Below are 20,327 nucleotides of genomic sequence, written 5' to 3'. Positions count from 1 at the left end.
AGTGGGTCCAGAGGAGGGTCACTGAGCTGATCTCAGCACTGGAGCACCTCTCCTACAACAACAGGTTGAGAGAGTCGGGGCTGTTCAGCATGGGGAAGAGAAGGCTCTGGGGAGATCTCAGAGAACCTTCCAGTACCTAAAAGGGTTGGAGAGGGACTTTTTAGGAGGGCTTGTTGTAATAGAACAAAGGAGTTAAAACTAAAAGAAGATAGATTTAGACTAGATATAAGGGGAAACAATGGAACAGGTTGCCCAAAGAAGTTGGGGATGCCCCATTCCTGGAAATATTCAAGACCAGTTTGGATGGGGCTCTGAGCACCATGGTCTAGTTGAAGATGTCCCTGCCCATGGCAAGGGGTTTGGACTAGATGATGTAGAAAGATCCCCTTTCTAGATCCCCTCCAACCCAAACTATTCTATGATTTTTTTTTTAATTCTTTTTTGAGCTTTTTCTAGCCTAGCTTCAGAATAGCTTCTTGCTACCGACTGTACAAATTCATGCACACTAAAATCAACTTACAAAGCCTCTTAGTCAGGTGTATTTTTTTACAGCTTATCTTGGCACTCAGCTGCTAACTGAAGGCTTTTCTAGCAAACACTGTTAATATTATGACTAGAATATCATGGCTCTGTTTCCAATGACAAACAAAATTCATCTACAGCCTGCCTGGCTAAAGGACAGCTGTGTATTAACATATTAAATATGCAGCTACCTAGTAACACGCAACACATTAACTTGCAATGTGTTAGATCCACAGAGCCCACATCATCCCTGTTGGCATTTCTTCAAAACTAAATGCCCCAAGAAGTACCTAATTGCCATCAGCAGTCGGTGGGAGTAGAACCTCCCCAGTTTGGTACCCAAAGAGCATCTGTGCCACCAGGCAGGGCTGGTTTAGGACACACATTCCGTCGGGCCTCCGGAAGAGGTGCCTCCTTTTGGGGCAGCAGCTGGAGGCTGAGCAATGTGTCTTCAAATGTCTGAGAGGCACAAGGCTTTGGCTCATGAATTGCTCTCTAGGTGGGTAAATATGTGCTCTTTGCAGAAAAAGTGAGATGCAAGTAAATTCCATCTGATAACTGAATTTAAAAACCCATCCATCCCTCCTGCCGGGACACAGAGAGAGAAGGACATATCTGTAGGAGTCCTACAGTACCTGCATGGGTTAAAATGAGGAGTCCCCCTCCACACCCACACCACAGAGCAGAACCAACCTGAAGAAAATGTCTTGTTTCCAGCAGATACCAAACTGTACTTTGGTTCTACCATCTGAGGTCACTTTTGCCTATCATTCTTGCATGTTTTGTTTTTTTTTCTTCTGAGGCAATTCCACAGGCTCAGGGGGAATTTATCCTGTCTTGAGCCAAAAGGCAAAACTCATCAGTCCCTCCGACATTTTGGGATTTGCTCCAGATGAGCAATTGATATAATTACACAAGACGAGGAAAAAATGATCCTCAGCTCTCATAGTAGCAGTGAGTTTTGCATGATTTAGCCAAATAATTTGCACACACATCCTATCCTCTTCTGAACAATGAGTGGGATTTCTAATTGGTTTCTTGGGAAATCATATTTGTATCTTCTATAGATGTTAAACAAAATAGATTTCTTCTGTATTAATCTGTCCACATTAATTTTCTGTACTCTGGACTGATGGAAATAATGAAGTGCCCCTTGGCTGACACAGTCTCTTAGAAATGCACACTGAAAGCTTTGTAAATAACTAAATTAATAACAATACCATTTCAGTTGTGTCCTCTGGGATTCTCCAGGATATGTCTGAACAAAGGATTAAAGAAGGTAGGTCAAATCTGACTCCACTTTCCACCCCTCACCCGTGTAAATCATATATTTAAGCATTTAAGAATTATCATTAAAATCCACATCTATCACACAATCTGCACTCACATCAACAAAACCAACCAAACAAAGCAAGACAAAAATTCCCCACACAAAAATCAAAGTAACTCCGTCACAACACAGAGCAAAAATGGGAAATTTACACAAAATCTACCCCTTGTCCCTTCACCATAATTACAACAAAAATTCCCCACAACCATTCTACTCTCTAACATTGTTCAGTTCATGTTTTGCCCAACCTTTCCCAATTACCATCCTTATCTCAAAATCCTCATGATCCCAGGTTTCGGCACCAAAAAGGCTGTGAGGGGTTGACCCTGGCTGGATGCCAGGCATCCACCAAAGTCACTCTGTCACTCCCCTCCTCAGCTGGACAGGAGAGAGAAAATACAACAAAGGGTTCATGAGTCCAGATAAGGACAGGGAGAGATCTCTCACCAAAAACCATCACAGGCAAAACAGACTCAGCTTGGGGATATTAACTGAATGTATTAGTAACAAAATCAGAGCAGGATAAAGAGAAGTAAAAATAAATTGTAAAAACAACTTCCTCCCACCCCTCCCTCCTTCCCAGCTCTTCCTCCTCCCCCCCCAGTGTCACAGGGAGATGGGGAATGGAGGTTATGGTCAGTGCATCACACGCTGTTTCTGCCACTGCTCAGGGAGAGGAGTCCTTCCCCTGCTCCAGTGTGGGATCCCTCCCAGGGGAGATACTGCTCCATGAACTTCTCCAATGTCAGTCCATCCCATGTGTTCTCCACAGATCACTCCAGTGTGGGTTATTCTTCCCTGGGGTCAGTCCTTCAGGCACAGCCTGCTCCAGCCTGGGTCCCCACAGGGTCACAGGTCCTACCAGGAAACCTGTTCCAGGGTGGGCTCCTCTCTCCATGGGTCTGCAGGTCCCTGCCAGGACCCTGCTTCAGCACAGGCTTCCCACAGGGTCACAACCTCCTCTCAGCATCCCCTGCTCTGGTGTGGGTTCCTCCACAGGCTGCAGGTGGATCTCTGCATCCCTGTGCCCTCCATGGGCTGCAGGGGTGCAGCTGCCTCACCACGGTCTCACCAGGGGCTGCAGGGGAATCTCAGCTCCGGCACCTGGAGCAGCTCCTGCCCCTCCTTCTGCACTGACCTTGGTGTCTGCAGGGCTGCTCCTCTCACATATTCTCACCTTGCTCTTCTCTGGCTGCAATTACATCTGCACAATAACTTTTTTCCCTTCTTGAATTTGTTATCACAGAGGTGTCACCACCATTTCTGACTGGCCCAGCCGTGCCCAGCAGTGGGTCTGTCCTGGAGCTGTCAGGGATTGGCTCTGCTGGACACAGGGGAAGCTTCCAGCAGCTTCTCACAGAAACCACCCCTGTAGCACCAAAATTGGCAGCACTCCTCTACCAAAATCAGGCCATGCAAACCCAGTACAGCAGCAATGTTTTAGAGTCATAACCACTCGCTGGCTGCTTTGAGGGCTGTGAAATGCATTGCTGGTTCTGACACATTTCTTAGGGGACAGATGCTTTATAGAGCGTGTGAAGGATTAGTTGTGGGTATTTGCTTTCATTGTATTTGTGCTCCTTTGTAACTTCTAATGCTGAAAGTTAAGCCTATACAAAGAGCACTGCACACTTTAGATGGTTTTCACATGGATGGTTACACTTTCTCCAGTATTCGCGGCCAACAGTTTTGTGCAACACAGGTCCCTTCCCAGGAGCAAATTTGTTCTTCAGTTGCATTATCTTGCTAGCACTGACACTGAGCCAGTGGGTGAAATTAAGTGATTTTTGTCTCCCTTTTCTTCCAGGGTTTTTATGTTTACATCCCACAGGATTTGGTATAAGGTCTGCTTCTTCTTATGTTCAGTTTGAGCCACTTGCCCTACCGTAATAAAAACTAATTCTTAAGTGTAAGACAGTCAGTCATCTATACTACTACCAACTGTGGTTTGATTTTTTTTTAATTGTGTATTGGAGGGGTTGACTGGGATTTTTTGCACTGTTTCGGGAGGTTGCTTGAGTGGTTTTGTGTTATATTTTCTTTTATCCTCTCCTTTTCTTTACAGAGCTTTCTTTACTAAGAAAAGCTGAAGGTATCTCACAGGTTTCAGTATGAAATACAAAATGCTCTGTCAGTTAAGTAATACCACTACAACCAAGTCAAAAGGGGCTTCCACGAAAGAAAAACCTCAAACAACACATGTGACATGACAATATTTATTGATTCTAATTAAGGTTAAAAAAATTTCACAGCTGTCAGATAAAAATATCTGCAGAGCCTATTGAAAAGGGAGCTGAAGAAGGAAACCAAGGGAGACAGTCACCACAGAGGCACTTTAGAAAATGCTACGGTTATAAAAGGCACAAATTCATCACACACACAGCATATATATTCCTGCAAAGTGAAGTCACTCTTTTTTTTTTTTTCCCAAAACACAGAGGCAGGCACCACTGAGCACTGACCTGCACATGAGCACAGCAGACACGCTATAAGCGGCAGTCTATGACAACACCTAAACGAATTCACTGGAGAGACACTTGGAAAGCAAGGCTGCTTTGGCTGTCTCATTTTTACAACCTGTTCTTCAACAGAAGGAAGATCAAGGTGATCTTAAGGTGGTGGAGATGGGAGAGGGAATGTTAGTTCATTTGAACACAGGTCAGGTTTATTTGTGAGCATTTGTAATCTGTGATTTGACGGGGTTTGCTTCTTGCCCAAGTGGCAGATCTGCAACTTAATCTTGACTCCCTAGTACTTCTGGGGGTCATACAATTCCTTCTTCCTCAAAAATATTTCTTTTTCATGTCTCAAAAAAGGGGAAAAATCTTAAAATTTCTGCACATCTGTAAAGCCTACTTCAGTGAAACAACAGTCCCACTGTGGACACAGAAAGATTTCTTTAAGCCCCATAGCTTCTTGTCCAGGCCATGGGTTCCAGTGATGGATAATGCTCAGACATATACTTAATTACTTGATTAATGTCTTCATATTGAGAGCAGATGTGCTATTTGGAATCAAGATCTGCACCGGGTAAAAAAATGCACAAATTAAAGGGAAGACAAGGGGGCTGCCTCAGGTTGTTCACATCCTTGTTATTGTTGAGTAGTTTACACAATTAGATTTCAAGTACTTTGGTTAACACAGATTTTTATGCCATGACCTGTCATTCCTTGCAATGTATGGTGGCTATCAGGACAGAGTATAAGAAAGTAAATCTCTTTTTTTTTTTTTGTAAACTCTTAAGAGCATTACAAAATATGCATGGTAACACAGTTCAGTTCGTAAGAGACAAATACAATTATTTCCATAGTTGTTCCTATAGTACATTTTACAAAGCTGGTAAACTGTTGGAACTTTCATGATAGCAGTTGTCTCATCAAGTGTGTTAATAAATTGAGAATACAGCACGACTGGTTATCCATTAAAACAGACTTCATTCCTCTCTTCAAAGAGTTAGCATGAATTTTAGTTTCAAAAACATAAGCCAGTGCTAACAGTTCCCTCTACCCATAGGGAAGCAGCTTGATTCTCTACCTACATTTGTCAATTCACTCATCCTGCTGGCATCCACGTACACAAGGTGCCATGTATTCCTTTTGTGTTGAAAATGTTGAGAAAACAGCAGCAAATCCTTTTTTTAATCCCATAGTGGTGGTAAGGTCCACAGCACAATCATAGCAAGACACGGCTTTAAAGACAAAGAGAGCTTTCCCAAAGCTTTGGCAGTCTGAAAGGAAGAACACAGAGACTTTAGAGTGCTAATACAGATGTCACAATTCAGACCTCCCAGCTCCAACCAGATTTGATTAGAAAATTTCAGGGAATCCAAATTTAATTTGACATTCCAAGTCTCACCTACTTCAGTTGTGGCAGAATAAGATGAGAAATGCTTTGTGGGATTGCTTTATTTTTTTTTTCCTTTTTTTTTTTTTCACTTTGAAATGAAGAATATAAAAGGTTTGTAAGTATAGAAACTTTTCAATATTTTTTTAATTGGTCAATCTCATGAAAAGGTTAGGTTATAAATCAGTTCAGTTCTAACTACCTAATTTCTGGTTTTGATTGGAATTTCTGCCCCTGTGGCACACAGCAAGATCTTGTTAAATGGGGAAAAACTTCTGCCAGATTCAGGAGTAAAGAAGAGAGAAATACATTTTGGATGTGAATAAAACTGATTTATCCTCATTAATTTCATGAATCTGCTCCTCTTTAGAGAATGTGGAGTATTTCTAGGGCAGAAGCAGGACCCGAATTCCAAATAGTTCTGGCAGAAAAATCATCTGCAAATGCAGTAGTTCTTTATATGTAAAGTATGTATTCACTGTCTAGCACTTACAAATATTGGGGCCAAGACTTTAAAAATGTCTTCCCAAATTTAGGTTCCTGTGTTTATTTCTGGCCTGAGAATTGTGTGAGTTGCAAAAACTCTGAACTTCCCATTCAGCTTTCAGTTCCTAATTCATTTAGTAAATAAATCACAGGGACAGAAAGCCATGTAGAAGCTCTCTGCAGTAGGCAAATGTCCCAGCAAATTAGAGCTCGATGTGATACAACGAGAGAGGCCATATGTACACTGCTGCACTCTTCTTCTGCCTTAAAGATCTTTATGCCTGAAAAGTTCCCCCATGCATTTTAAAAGGCTGTTATGAGGATATTCATTTGTGATAAAATCCAAGCTGCTGCTACAAGATGATGTTTAACTGGCACATCAAGTTAAAAAGAACAAAACCTAAGGGCCGGAAAGCGAGGTGCTGCTCACAAATATTACAGCTTTCCAAGCAGTTTGGTAAATTTCCATGGGACTATTTGGAGAACAAAGTACTGCTCTACACAAGCAAGATCAGATGCTAGCCAAAAAAGTCTGCCTGAGACTGGTGATACAGTTCCTCCACCTTCTGCTCGCACCAGTTGCTGGATTTATTATTATACTTCCTTCCATGGCTCTTTACTGCAATCCATTTTCTTTACATATAAATTGGTACTCAGTGAAGGGAGAAGTGCAGCAAACAGACTCTGAAAAATTCCAGACATCTCCAGCTTCATGTGCACCAGATCTTGTTCTCAGCCATACCTATGTCTTCCTGTTTTGTCTTGTGCACAGGTAACACAGCAGAAATATCTAGAGCAAGGTACCAACAGGCTGACAAGTAGGCACTGAGATCTTGGTGAGTGGATTTTCTTTTTACTTCCCCCCCACCCCTGCATCCTGCCTTCTTTATATCTTCTTTTTCTCCACTGTTTGAACAGCACTAACCTGTGAAGGGCAGAAGCACTTGCATGTGACTCTCCTATCCACGGCTGTCTTTGAGCTCACTATCATTTAGATCATTAGTTACCAAAAGTGTATAATCAGTACAACACAGCACAGCAGGCAGAAGTGGAAGTGCTAATCCCATGAATATGGTTGTTAGGAGAGACCAAAGCTCTGGATCAGCAAATCTGTGCTCGGCATGAAGCAAGAGTTTGGGCGCAGATAAGTTGGTGGGTTTTGTTGGTAGTTTTTTAGTTTTTTGTTTGTTTTGGGGGGGTTTTGTCTTGGTTTTGGGGTTTTTTTTTGGGGGGGTGGGGTTTTTGTTTGTTTGGGTTTTTTGTTGTTATTGGGTGGGGGGTGCTGTTGTTGTTGTTGTTGTTATATTTTGCTTGTTTAATGCTAACACTACATTTTCAAGCCCATTTTGCCCTACCAGGCAAGAGACAGCCTCAAAGCACCCACAGGGACAGACTGGACTGGACCACATGAGCTCTGCTGTGCCAGGCAGTCGTGAACACAGCTGGGGATCCTGAAATCAACCACACTGCCAAACACAGCAAAATATTGTCCTTTAACTCACTGTAGGACACATAAGCCACTGGAAATGCCAGCATCCTATGGCTGCACTTGCATAGTTCAGGTGGATAAATTCAGCCTGACTCGTCCCTTAGGTGCTCCCCGGGCTCTGGACATCTGGGCAAAAAATAAAAATACTAACAGTTTTTTACCAGTAATTTGCATGAACTATTTAATTATCCTGTAAGTTGTGGATTTCTTTTCTCAGTCTACCACACAGAAAGGCAGAAATCCTTTGTTTACAGCTAGAGATTTTGTTGTACAATACAAATAGGGCCTGTGGAGACTTGGAGTTCAGGGTCTGGTTCAGACGTAAGAGTAAAACCAACTAGAAACCTCAAGGTGATAACACCTGATACCTCAGAAATTCAACAACCAGACAGTTACTGCTAGAAGTAGGCCTGGACTCTAGGGGCTCTTTTTCAATATGGGTCCCCTTTCTATATCCCTTCCCTCCAACCTATTTCTCTACTGTTTTCACCTCTTCCTCAGATTTTGGAGACAGGAAAGTACATGACAAAAGAAAACCTCTGAATAAAAAAAGAAAATCCCTCAGTTGGGAGGCTTTGAGTTGGCACCTTTTTTTAGTTTCGAAGTCCCTTTTTGTAGGCAAATAACCCAGCTGCAGCCACAGAGGTGAAGAAAGTGGAAAATCCAATCAGCTTTAGCAGTCCTGGCACAGATGGCAAGTTCCTCTCCCAGAAGGTTGTAGTGATGGGCAAAGCTGGCACATCCTGTGGGGAGAGCATCCATTATCCACAGAACATCTCCACTGTGAGAGGCAGGATATAAATGGAGAGATTCTTGCAGCAGGAACAGAACTGGGTTGAAGCAGTTATATCTTATCAAGAAGCAGTATATCCAGATTTTCTCTCAGTTAAAGGGAAGAACACACACATGGAAAGGATTCACAGCCCAGTTAAAAAGCGCAGCTCTTTCCAATCCTGCCTTACAGACTTGTCGGATGGGTGCCCTCTCTGAGTTTCTATCCTCTTCCTTTTTTAGGGAAGGGCAATTTTGGTGAGTAAGGGAAAGTTTATTGTGGCTTTGATTTAGTGAACTTATATAAAAACAGCCAACAAAATTTTACCTCATCAACAAAACAGCAGAAAAAAAACCCAATCCATTTTATCTACATAAATACTTACAACTGATTCAGGTTCTGGCTTCCAAATTTCACTGTCTGGGATTTTCCTCATAGCAAACAGTATCTGAAAATAAGTAACACTCTCAATAAGTGCAATTGATTCTTCAGAATGGAAAAAAAAATCTGGCTTCAATTCTTGTTTATAAACGGCGTGATGACTGAGTGCATAAATCAAAATGTATTCAAATTTTAGAAGAAAACTCAACCTTTTACGATGCATTTCTGGAGGCTTGATATTAATAAGACACTCCTCCTACTGGAACACAGAAACAGTAACAGAAAAATCTCTTTATGCTTAGTCCATGCAGGATATTGGAATTTGGCTAGTCCCACGGGAACAAGGTAATGTGATTATGACTAAGAGTTAAGCAGACACTCATGGCACAGTGAGGCATGAAGACACCAGCTACAAGGAGTCACTTGTTTTGCAAATTTTATCATGATGTAGGAAGAGGAACAGCATCCTGGGAGTGATGACAGACCACTACTTCCAGACAAAGAAAAGCAAAACTAAAATGAAAACTTTCTCAATGGGAAAGTTACCAATTTAAAGTATCAAAGCTAGCAGAGATCAGAAGGATAGCAAAGGCTATTTGAAGTGATAGTCAGGGAAGATAGCAAGATTAGCTTCTTCTACAGTGAAATAAAATGGAGATGGTTATATTAATGTTTTTCCTATTCCAGGCACTTGTAGATTTAAGATTTAATATCTTTTACAATGGGCTTTTACTGTAGACAAGATTCATGGACCCTGTCAACCCTTCAATGCAGAAGAGTGAGAAGCACTAAATTTTCAACACATTTTCCTCTCTTAAGTAAATGAGGAAAGGAAAACATCAAAATTTTTACCAGTCAAGTGCACTTACCAGCTCTTCTGCTGACGCCTATGGAGGCTCTGCTGTAATGTCCTTAAATTAGAGAGGTCATGAGGCACTGCCTCTGGAGCCTTTCAGGAGCAGTTCAGGTATAACTTTCCCAAATGACAATTTAGGAACAGTTAATCCCTGTTTCTAGGGGCAGGGGTATGGGCTAGATGAACTCTCCACATCCCTTCCAGGACAATTTGTGTTCCATGACTGTAGCTTTTAGCCACAAGGTTCCCTTCACCTCAGAAAACAAAAATTAAATTTCTTTTGCTGTTCCCTAAACTGTAATGTTCCTGAAAATACTTGGGGAATTGGCATTTTCTCAGAAGAAAAATATCTATGTCCTTGTTTAGTGACTTTATGTTAAGGCTGTCTCGATGGAATAGCACTGCATTGGAAACACTGAGGAAGGGAGTGGCTTGGTGTGCAGAGCTGCAGGACTGAGCTGTTCCCATGCTCTAACAGCCAGGATCTCTCACTGTGATGATTAACACATTTGGGAGAAAAATTACTAGGGGAGAATTTGGCATTTCTGCAAAAGAAGAAAGAATTTAATCCTAGAAACAAGGGGAGAGTTTGACAAAATAGCCAGAGCCCTTCCTAACATTCCAGATCTAAGTGCAGAACCTTTATCCTTTATGAAGTCTGCCCCCTTTGCAGGGATTTGCATCAAGATGCAGAACACCCAAAGTTGTCAACACTCGGTTTTCATTTCCCCTCCAACCACAAGATCTTTCATTTTCCACAGGACATTTGACAGTGCTCCCTGAGCATCTTCTGTACCTCTCTGGCTGCTCTTTCTCCAGCCTGGACAGCCCCCTCCATGTATCCACTCCACTCTGTGGCTGTCTCTGTGCCAGCAAAATAGATCCTGCCAACAGGTTGCCGAATTATCCTGGAAGGGACCAAGCAAAAAGTCACGTCAGTGTCAGGAAAGAACTGAAATAGTTGGGTTAATGTTGGAATAAAGTGTTTTAAATGACAGCAGGAACTTGAAGATAATTGCACTGGGTGAGTGGAGCTGGAGGAGGAGTCTGGGTTGCATTTAACTTACTACAGTGAACACACATTTTCTAAATGTTTACACTGTTCATAGGTGAAAAGGACTAGTTTGAGATGAGACTTACACTACCTCACAATTCCAGCCTGTGGCATAAATACCAATGCCAGGCATTACTGGCACAGTGTAGTATTCTGAAATTGCTCCATAATATTTGAAGCAATAAGTAAATAAACAAAAAGCATTGTTTAAACTCTATTTTTTGCCAGAATCTGCAATAATTATCATTTTAATTACTTTAAATACTAAGGCCTCCGTAAGCTCTTTGTTACAACTGCTTTATTGCCCTAAGTTACTTTTAAATTGTAAGAACTTAAGCTTCAAAAGTAGGGCTATTCCAGCACATTAAAACCTGTGTATCTAAATCCAGTCACCAGTCTGAAGTAAATCTTTCCCTTCTCAGTAAATCTTATTTTCATGCAAAAACTGAAGTGGGAGAGGACTGTATACAATGGCACACTGTATTAGGCTTTCACTGCTAAAAAGAAGGAATGGTCCAAAGAAATCTCTCATTACTATCAATGTTGGCAAGAATTAACTCTGTCAGTATTTTTAAAACATCACCTAAAGATGTGCTTGAAATGGTTACACTGATCTCAAATACCCAAAGCCTGTTTTGTAAGCAGACTGTGAAAGCTTCCCAGCTCCCTTCCCAGAACCTACTCAGCTGTACTCACCAAATAACAGGAGTGGATAAAAGGCCCTAATGATACTGTACTCATCCATCATAAAGCCCAATGGAGACAAGTGGAAGGTTGTATTGTCTGTTTAAAACATCCCCCAGTGATCTTAAAGGTGTAAAGCGAACAGTGACAGAGGATTTATGACCCTTTCTGAGGATATTTATTAACTTGGTCTTATCTTACCACTCCAAAGCCCTCTATAAATAGGCACTGTACCTTCCATACTGAGTCATTACGCCTGGTGGGAAGTAGGCTGTGTAGCAGCCCCCAGAATACTGCTCTTCACACCAGTTCTTCTCTTCATAATGCACTGGCTGTAAAACAGAGATTAATTCACTCAAGGAAAGGACAGAGTCTCGAGGAAGTTAATAACAGAACTGAGGAGAGAGCAGAGAAGAACAGCTTATCATTTGTTGCATGTCAACGTGTGACAAAATGAGCACATTTAACAAGTCTCTTAATGCAACACAAACCCAACACAATAAGCCCTAATTTTTTAAAAATAGGAATACACTGTCTAAAAAACTGGTTAATCTGGCCATTGTAGAACACAATCCCCTTAATCTGTCAACATTAATTTATGCTTTGTGCACAAATTTATGCTTTGAGCCATGTAAAGCAAAATTAACCTCCGGTGTATACAGTTGTAATACTTGTAATGTGTACATTGGGTACAAACATACACTGTTAAAAGTGCAAAGTGTGGCACTTGTATGGTTCTGTGTTGAAAATCATGTGTTCTCCAGATTGGTGTCTACAATTTTTAACCTTGTAAAATTGTCCTTAGAAGTATAAGCAGTGTTAGTCCCATAATCTAAGTGTGAGATCACACCAACCCTAACAGTCATTTACCTTTACAGGGAAGAGAAGGCAAGGGGAAGGCAAAAGAAAAACAACCCAACATGTGCAGCAGTGGATCTTAACAACCAGTAAGAGAGAAGATACAGGATGGACAGAGGGGGAAAGCAAGCCTGTCACGTGTGACAGCAGCTGAGCTTTAGGGTGGCAAGCACTGAAAATTCCACCCATGGAGCTGGACAAGAACATACTAACAACATCTTTTAATGTTTCATTAATGTTCATAAAGCTTGTTCTTATCCTCACTGTCAAATCCAGCCCAAGACTTGCCATAATCTTCTCTCCATTCCTCTACCGAGGGCAGCAAGTGCTCCCGTAGCAGGTACCTTTTCCAAAGGTATCTTTTCCAGAGATTTTGTGCTTACATGTAAAGCTTCCTCTGATCCCAGAACCTTTGCATAGAGCTCACATAGCCTCATCTTCCTGCAAGAGAAAAGCAACAGAAGACTTCAGTGTGGGGGAAGAGAAAAAAAACCCACCTCTAATTTACTCTACTTCCAGGAGAACAAGTATTGTACCTGCTTGAATTTGAGGTTCCAGCTTCTTGGGATCTATCTTAATTCATCACCCTCTGGATCACTAGAAACAACCCAAGCTCCTGTGCTGCATAAATGCTGGTTTTCCAGCAGTTTCACAAGCTGTTTCCTTAAGATAACTCTAGCAGCCCAAACCCCGAAATTATCCAAATGTTCTCCAGGCTGTCAGGAAAGAAAGTAGTAAGGTAATGCACTTTTTTGTCTTGGCACATAGTCTAACTTAAGGTTTGTTCCTACTAAGATGCAGGTCTCGATATACTGTGGCTATGAGGGAATCAGTACTTTATTTCTGCATATATAAAATTTCCTCCTGTTTTAGTTTATGAGTCTACAAATCATTGAATATAGTTCATTCTGTAGCAAATCCCAAGTGCAATTAAGTTTGTTCCTACAAGCCCTTGGGTCTTACTCTTAGCGACGCTGCACCAATTCCCAAAAGCAAGAAGATCAGGATGAAATAACAATTATGAAAAAAACCCCTGCAAACACAGCTCTGGAAAGACATTTACTTCTGGAAGCAAATCCAGTGCTCCACAGAAAGCCATGCTGGGCACAGAAATACAGGAGTCCCAGCTCTGTAACTCTGAGGACTACACTTTCAGCTATGAAAGCACGTGAGGAAGCCACACATAATTGCTGTAAGAAGCAACCCAGCTCTACAGGAGCCCAGGTATACCCATGAGCAGCTGAACTCAAAGAATGCTATGGAAAGGGGATGAGGAGAAATAGGATGACTTGAAGGCCCTTGAAGGTGTCCTCACATTCAGGTTGGAGCTTGAGCAAGAAAGTGAAGGTTGCTACAGCTCAGGAAGAGCCATGGCCCTGGTGTGGATTTGCTGCTGGCAGGTGTCAAGCCAAGCAGCAGCAGCGGGGAGGAAACAGCCCCTTCCCTTTGCCCTGGGGCAGAGGACAATGGTCAGTCTGCTCCAGAAGCAGTGACTGGCCAGGAAGGCTCAGAGAGCTTCAGGACCTACGTATGAACATTCCTCTGCTGTCAGGGGTGACACAAATCCAGCAACAGCCATAAAGAAAAGGGTGATTTCCCAATTTCTCCGTAAGTGAGGTGAGCACTGTGCCCTGCAGACCACGAGCACCTACCCAGTGTCTGAACAGAACAAAGCCATTCCAACAGCAGGATTCAGCCAAGCCTCTGCTGAGGTCTGCCCACCACCTCTCACAAACACCATCGGCCCCAGCTCTCAGGGCAGGTCAGAAACACCACAGGGCGCCACAGGAAAGGGAGTTATCACCTTGGGACCCATCTGCTTCTGCTCCTCTCAGCACCATGGCAGGGATGAGAAGGACCCCTCTAGACCTGCCTGTGCCCTGCCTTTTTTCCACAATGACTTGCAGACCCTCCAGGGAGCCTGGAAATGGCATACCAGTGGCAGGTAGATACTGTCACTTGTGGCCAACTGCAGGGCTCCACGAAGGTGCAAGTTCACAGCTGTGTGCTGAGCACATTGCCAATATAGATTAGTTAGTTTAAGAGAGCTGTGCAAAGGAAAATATTAAGCTTCAGGTCAAGGGCATCTTCAGACTGTTAAGAAGTGTTGACATTGGAAGGAATTATTCATCGGTAATAGGGTATTATTTGATAAGAAAAACAAAACCCAAATGAGCAAACAAAAGCAAAACCAAAAGTTTCTAAAAGATTGAATTGTAGCAACAGAAATCAATCACTGAGGTCATCACCCCTAATAAGAGCAATCTTTGCATCTGTGCTGGTCTCTCTGCAAGATCTACACTTTTTGTCCTAGAGCAGTTTAAATAAATTTGTTTTAATGGACTTGTAGTTAATGCTAACATGGAACATACAGAATATACAGTGAGTAAAATATGGAATATGCAGTGAGTAAAATCCTTCTTGGCTTTGGGCTCAGCTGTGAAATTGCTATAAGCACTAAATAAGAGGAATGTTATGCCCAGAGCTACCAAGGTAGGGTCCTGTTGAGTCACACTGTGTCCAGTGTGGAAGAAGTGCACATGCAGACACTCAGCTCTTTTCCTGGTCTCTTACTCCACAGCAGTGTGTGATGCCATGGCCTTCACTGCACAGCTCTGAAAGGCAGGGCACAATCTCACTATTGGCACCTGGCCTGGGAAGACCAGCTGGAAGGCAGCAGTGATTTTTATTCCCTTCAGTCTGGCTTAGCTGTAAAAAGATTTCCATCCTCTCCCACAACTTCCAAGTCATGATTTAGGATATCTGCCACAGACTCTACATCCTACTCTTCATATCCAAGGATTACCAAAACCCTTACCCTGTCCTCAGCACAAGCCCAGCTTGTGTTGGTAGGTGAGCACAGCAAGATACACCCTCTGCAGGGAGTCACAAGAAGTTGTGCTCAAAGAGATCCCTCCCTGCAACAGCACAGCCCCCATCTAAATTATACAAACTTGCTGCACCCTGAGTGTACACTGGGAGAAGGGCTGTGTTCGTGTTCTGCCTTCTCCTGGACCTCAAATTCCACTGGAAGGAGACTTGTGCTCTTGGGGAAGACAGGAGCTGCAGTGCAAGCCCAGAAGGTTCCTGCCTTTTCTGGCTGTGGCCAAGACTACGGGAGCCAGAAGCACCCCTGCACCAGGGTACAGCCAGCAGGTACAAACCTGGGCATATTTCATAACTATTCTTTACCAAAGCAAAGTCCTAGTCTAGGGTTTATTCCTCAAAAGACAAGAGTTCAAAATTCAACAGAGTCAGATAATTGTGCCAGTGCTTTTAGTGCCCAGGGAAAAGGATGGTGCCTTGCAAACAGCCAGGACAGACCCTAATTTCATAGAAAGAAAAGCTGTTCTCAAAGACTGCAAATGCTCAGTTGTATCAAGGATATTCACACAATGTAAGACACCATTTGGTGTTTAGGATGACTCAAAATGCTGGGCACACTGGGTTTCAGAACACCTGCATGACTTTTATCATCTGGCACCTGCTGGGCCTCTATCTCAAAGCCTCAGTGCTTGTCCATTCCTGCCAAAATTAAAAGGGCTCTGTGGTACCAGGCTGTCATTTGAAAAGACTGGGACATAAACAGCTCCATTTAGAACCATTATCCACAGACTGCCAGACTATTTGAGATGACTACATCTTCTCTAGTTAGACCAGCTATTACTGTAAAAATGTTAACTTGGGCACAGTATTCCTTTTATCACAGTTTAAAATCAAATGTATTTTCTCCCCGTCAAACCAAGGTTCTCCTCATAGTCCACACTTTCTAGTTGCAGCTTTGATTTGATCAGATACAGTGAACCAGTGTGATGGAAAATAAAAAATCATTACTTTATAAATTCTATTTTAGTAATATACCAAAGAGCACTACTCTATGCAGAGATTTGTTTCAAGAAGACAGTAAAATGACGTCCATTTGTGCCTGAAGGGCATTTTTTTCCCCACACTGAGGGTGCAGAGATGGAGGCAGCTTTCTGATCCCTTCGTGATGGGATTGCTTGCTCATAGCAGCTACAGATTAAAGTTGCACTAAGTTACAGACTTCCCTCCAGGGTGAACAGAAAATAAAAGATAAAATCAAACACAGAGGCCAAGCCTTTCCCTTCTGACAAGCTCTCCAAGAGTTCAGGGCACCTGCAGGAAGCCAGGGAGGCAGCAATGGGGGGCAGGTCCTTGGCCCTTTCCAGCAGAATGTCTACACTATTTTCATATTCAGCAGCTTAGAGCTGCTCTTTAGCAAGAGTCACATAAACAGAGCAGCCCTGAGGGAAAATAAGAACCAGGACCAGAAGTTTCCAAAGGGATACCACATCTGCCACCAGGTTGTGAGAATTCTGTGGGGCCTTCATCCAAAACCAAGACAACTTCCTGCTTAAAGTGACATGTCTACCTATTGGCACAAGGTTACAGACAACTTCCTTCAAATCAGGGCATTTCTTTCCTGCTCTGGTCATTTATAAGAAAATTTTGACTTGAATTTCACACAGATCTCCCGGGTTTGTACTTACCTTTCTTCTTTCGTGAGACCCGTCAGTCTTCTGCACTTTCGAGCAAGAATGAAGCTGTAAGACCACAAACAATTTACTCCCATTATGCTGCTACATGTCCTGCATTATTTAAAATGCCAGTAACTTATGATGAGATGCCGTGATTCACAGTAATAGCTTTAGGGTCTCTAATAAAAATATCCATTTCACCTCTCTGCATAATGCTCTACCTGCTGCTTGCAGGACTCATTTAGAAAGGAACCACTCTGAAATTCATGTTAGAATATTTGCATGAGCTGTTTCCCAATTACTTTAATTTTATACAGCCTTGGGTGCAGGCATATAGCAATGACGTGAAGCCTGGGATTGAGCTGGAAATTATTTTTTAATAAAACTTCTAAGAGTGATCGTACTCTCTGATTGCTAAAAAAACCCCAGAACAAAATAAAACTTAATTCTAGAAAACAAATTTTCATTTAAAGAAGTGGAATACTTGGGAGAAAACTTTTCATTTCTGCAACCACCCTCTTTTCTCTTCTCTTTCCTTTCTTTTTCTCCAAGTTTGTACTTTGCCACACAAAAAGGCAAAAGATAACAGTGATAAAAATTAGAAAGAGAGAATTTCATTTTTTAAATTAGCAATAAAATCATAGAGGAAAATTTTGAAGTCAAACAAACATAGAGCATCACCATACACTGAGAAACTCAACCTTTAATTATTTTAAAGTATCTCCTTTCAAAAGTATCAGGTTTTCCATTTTAATTGTTGCCTCTAAGACAAAATAAAAAGCATTAACTAGACACTTTCTTTGTCCCTTACCCTATTATGGCAGGAAAGCTGCCATCAGGCTTAGTGTCATCAAGTGTCAGACCAATTGCAGCATCCTCATCTTCAATGATCATGGTACCACAATACCCTGGTAAGAACAAGGTGGAAAAGCAGTCATGATCCATGTATCAAAACACAGGAGTTTCCAAGAAGTTGTGAAATATTCAGTCACCTCCTGCTGATCCATCCCAAAAACAATAGCCAGAACATGACAGGATCCAAACCCTTAAGTTCATTAACAGAGATGGGGGTGGATGACATTTGTAGGCAAACAGATGTGGGCTCATATAGCCAAGAATGAGAAGTGGGTGTTACTACATTGCAGTTTGCCTTGGATTCAGTAAATTCCAAGAGAGAGCTGAGGAGTCATGATGGAAGCATTCAGCATGTAAGAGGAACCCAGGATGACTAGCCCAGCTGGGGATGTTTGTGTGAAGACACCTTCAATTACTGCTGCCCAGTCCATCCAGAAAGCAGAATTTTTGCAGACATTTCCATCCCACATCACCTGCACCTTTACATCCCCATACAAGTGAGAGAGACTCATCTCACACCCAGGTGCCACTCAAGGAGAGGACAACAGAGAACAACCAAGGCAATAAGCAACAGGCATGAATTCTGCCTTCATGACTACATTCTTTTCTTATTCCCTCATCCACCCTCTCCTCCCAATCAATCTCTCAAGCTTCTCTCACAGGGGAAGGCAAAAATGGCATAGAAGCACGTGAAGTCTCCTGCTAAGGTTTAGCATCCTGTGAACAAAGAGTCTGCTCTGTTGCCATGTACTCTCTTCCCTCTTTCTGTCACTACTATTCCTTTCAATTAAAATGCAATACCCTTCTTCCTCCAGAAAGTTTCCTTGTAGTACACGATGCACTTGATGACTGAGCCCATGGGGATTCTGTTGATGAGCTGGTTTCTCATTGGGGGTAAAGGTGGGTTGAAATGAATCTTCAAACCAAGAGCTGGGGGAATGGCACTGATCACGTATTTGCCCTGGAAAAGAAATTATCTGTAAGCCAAATACATTCTCCCCTACTTCAGCCTAAGTATACTGCTGAAATGGCCTTGGCAGACATCTGGGGAGGCTGCAGGGTGTATCTTGTGAAGCAATTTTGGCATTTAGCAGAAGAATTGCAAAACTAAATCCTCACAAAATCCTGCTCATTAAACAACAAACAAGCGTTACATAAACAGCCATCTGTTCAAATGATGGGCAGCTGCCCTTTCCCCTGGTGTATAAAAGAAAGCACTGTGCTCTAAGAGTCCACTGGTCTCCCTTCCATCTGGACTGCCCTGTTACAACTTGGAAGCAAAGTCTGCAGGTTTTTTCACTCAAAGTTGATTGCTAAGTTACATTTTACACCTTACAATTATCCTCTAATTCAGAAGGTAACTGAACACAAAGAAGAGATTCCAGCAAAGGAAAAGTTTGATTACACGCTTTGCTTTTAGGCATCACTTTAAGGCTCCTACATTGCAGTTACTTCAGGACAATGAGAACATGTGACTGTTTGCCATGGTCACTTCAATCTCTGCTGCACTTTTGTACAGGATTTTGGAGAAGTGAAAAAGGAAAAGCTAAAAGTTGTGTAGCCACCCATCCCACCATTAATGACTTCTTACTGGACGTGCCATTACCTCGTACAACTCATGGTCTAGGGTTTCCACGATGACGCCGTCCCCCGACTGGTCGATGCGCACGACCGGCTTCCTCAGCCTCACCCGCCCCCCCAGGCACTCCATGATCTTCTCACTGATCTGCCCAGAGCCCCCAACAAACTTCCTCTCCTGAAACACAAAAACAACAGCTCAGCAGAGCAGTGCTTGTGGAGCGTGCATCAGGACCAGCATTTCTCTTGGCATTCAAAACAAACCCCCTTCTTCCATTGTTATCAGAACATTTTTGGGAATTTTGGCAGTCTCACCTGGAAATGGACCCATTTTACTTTGTCCTTCTGTGAGCTTCTCAAATACTTCCCCTATTTGCCCACCATTTGAACTCTAGTCAAAACTAAAAGTAATAGTAACCTCATAAGAAAATCCCTTCTCCAAATGTGATCTCCTGAAAGATTTCACAGGCCTTGTGAATCAGCAGGACTTCTGAAAAGTGCTTAAACTTTCAAACCTTTCTCTGAGTTCACTCATCCCTCCAGAGCTCTGTCTATCAGAAGTAGGAAACCTGATCTTCATAATAAATAACAAGGTGTAAGAAGTAACATAGTTCACATCAAAAATGTCTGCTGCAGTACATAATCCAACCCAACTTAAACTCAAATCATCTCTAACATAGTACAGAATTCAAATAATATTTAATTAAATGTATTTAACTTAAATTACCTACAGTAATTGCTTATCTATGCATATTTATGCATTTTAATATGGTTAATGGATTTGCATTTTTATTTATGATTAAATAATTAGCATTTCTAAAAATATACCCATCTCTAATACAATTAGTGAAATTTGCACTTCTCAAGTAGAAGACCATTAAGGGAGTCTTTACTTTCTTCAATGCAGAAGCAGCTCTAACATACCAGATTGCAAACATTTCAGAACAATACCATATTTGAGCAGAGGTGTTCATTTTCTTGAGACTGATTTTAAAATTTTAATGGTGTTAATGCTTGGAAATGTGCATCTTAGGAACCCAGCTCTGGATTACATTTTCAGTATTAACTCACAGCTGACATTGCCATCTCCATTAAGTGATTCTGCAGTGCTAAGGATGGC

At 42.1% G+C, this 20,327-nt stretch overlaps 1 protein-coding gene across 1 annotated transcript in view; it reads right to left on the bottom strand.

Annotated features, from left to right (window-relative positions):
* Positions 1-4,054: 4,054 nt before the first annotated feature.
* Positions 4,055-20,327, bottom strand: part of MAOB (monoamine oxidase B) — a 51,280-nt gene continuing 35,007 nt past the window's right edge. The window contains exons 7-16 of the mRNA XM_042034612.1: positions 19,236-19,385; positions 18,431-18,590; positions 17,586-17,682; positions 16,787-16,840; positions 12,659-12,716; positions 11,652-11,749; positions 10,476-10,587; positions 8,828-8,890; positions 8,258-8,413; positions 4,055-5,579 (exon numbers count right to left, since the gene is read on the bottom strand). Coding sequence (XP_041890546.1) covers positions 8,264-8,413; positions 8,828-8,890; positions 10,476-10,587; positions 11,652-11,749; positions 12,659-12,716; positions 16,787-16,840; positions 17,586-17,682; positions 18,431-18,590; positions 19,236-19,385 — 942 coding nt within the window. The 3' untranslated portion in view covers positions 4,055-5,579; positions 8,258-8,263. The remainder of the gene's footprint in view (positions 5,580-8,257; positions 8,414-8,827; positions 8,891-10,475; positions 10,588-11,651; positions 11,750-12,658; positions 12,717-16,786; positions 16,841-17,585; positions 17,683-18,430; positions 18,591-19,235; positions 19,386-20,327) is intronic.

Source organism: Corvus kubaryi, unplaced genomic scaffold, assembly GCF_017639235.1.
Source record: "Corvus kubaryi isolate FWS band 111438036 unplaced genomic scaffold, C.kubaryi_AGA036_p1.0 133, whole genome shotgun sequence".
NCBI classification, from domain to species: Eukaryota; Metazoa; Chordata; class Aves; order Passeriformes; family Corvidae; genus Corvus; species Corvus kubaryi.
This window is presented reverse-complemented; position numbering and strand designations above follow the sequence as displayed.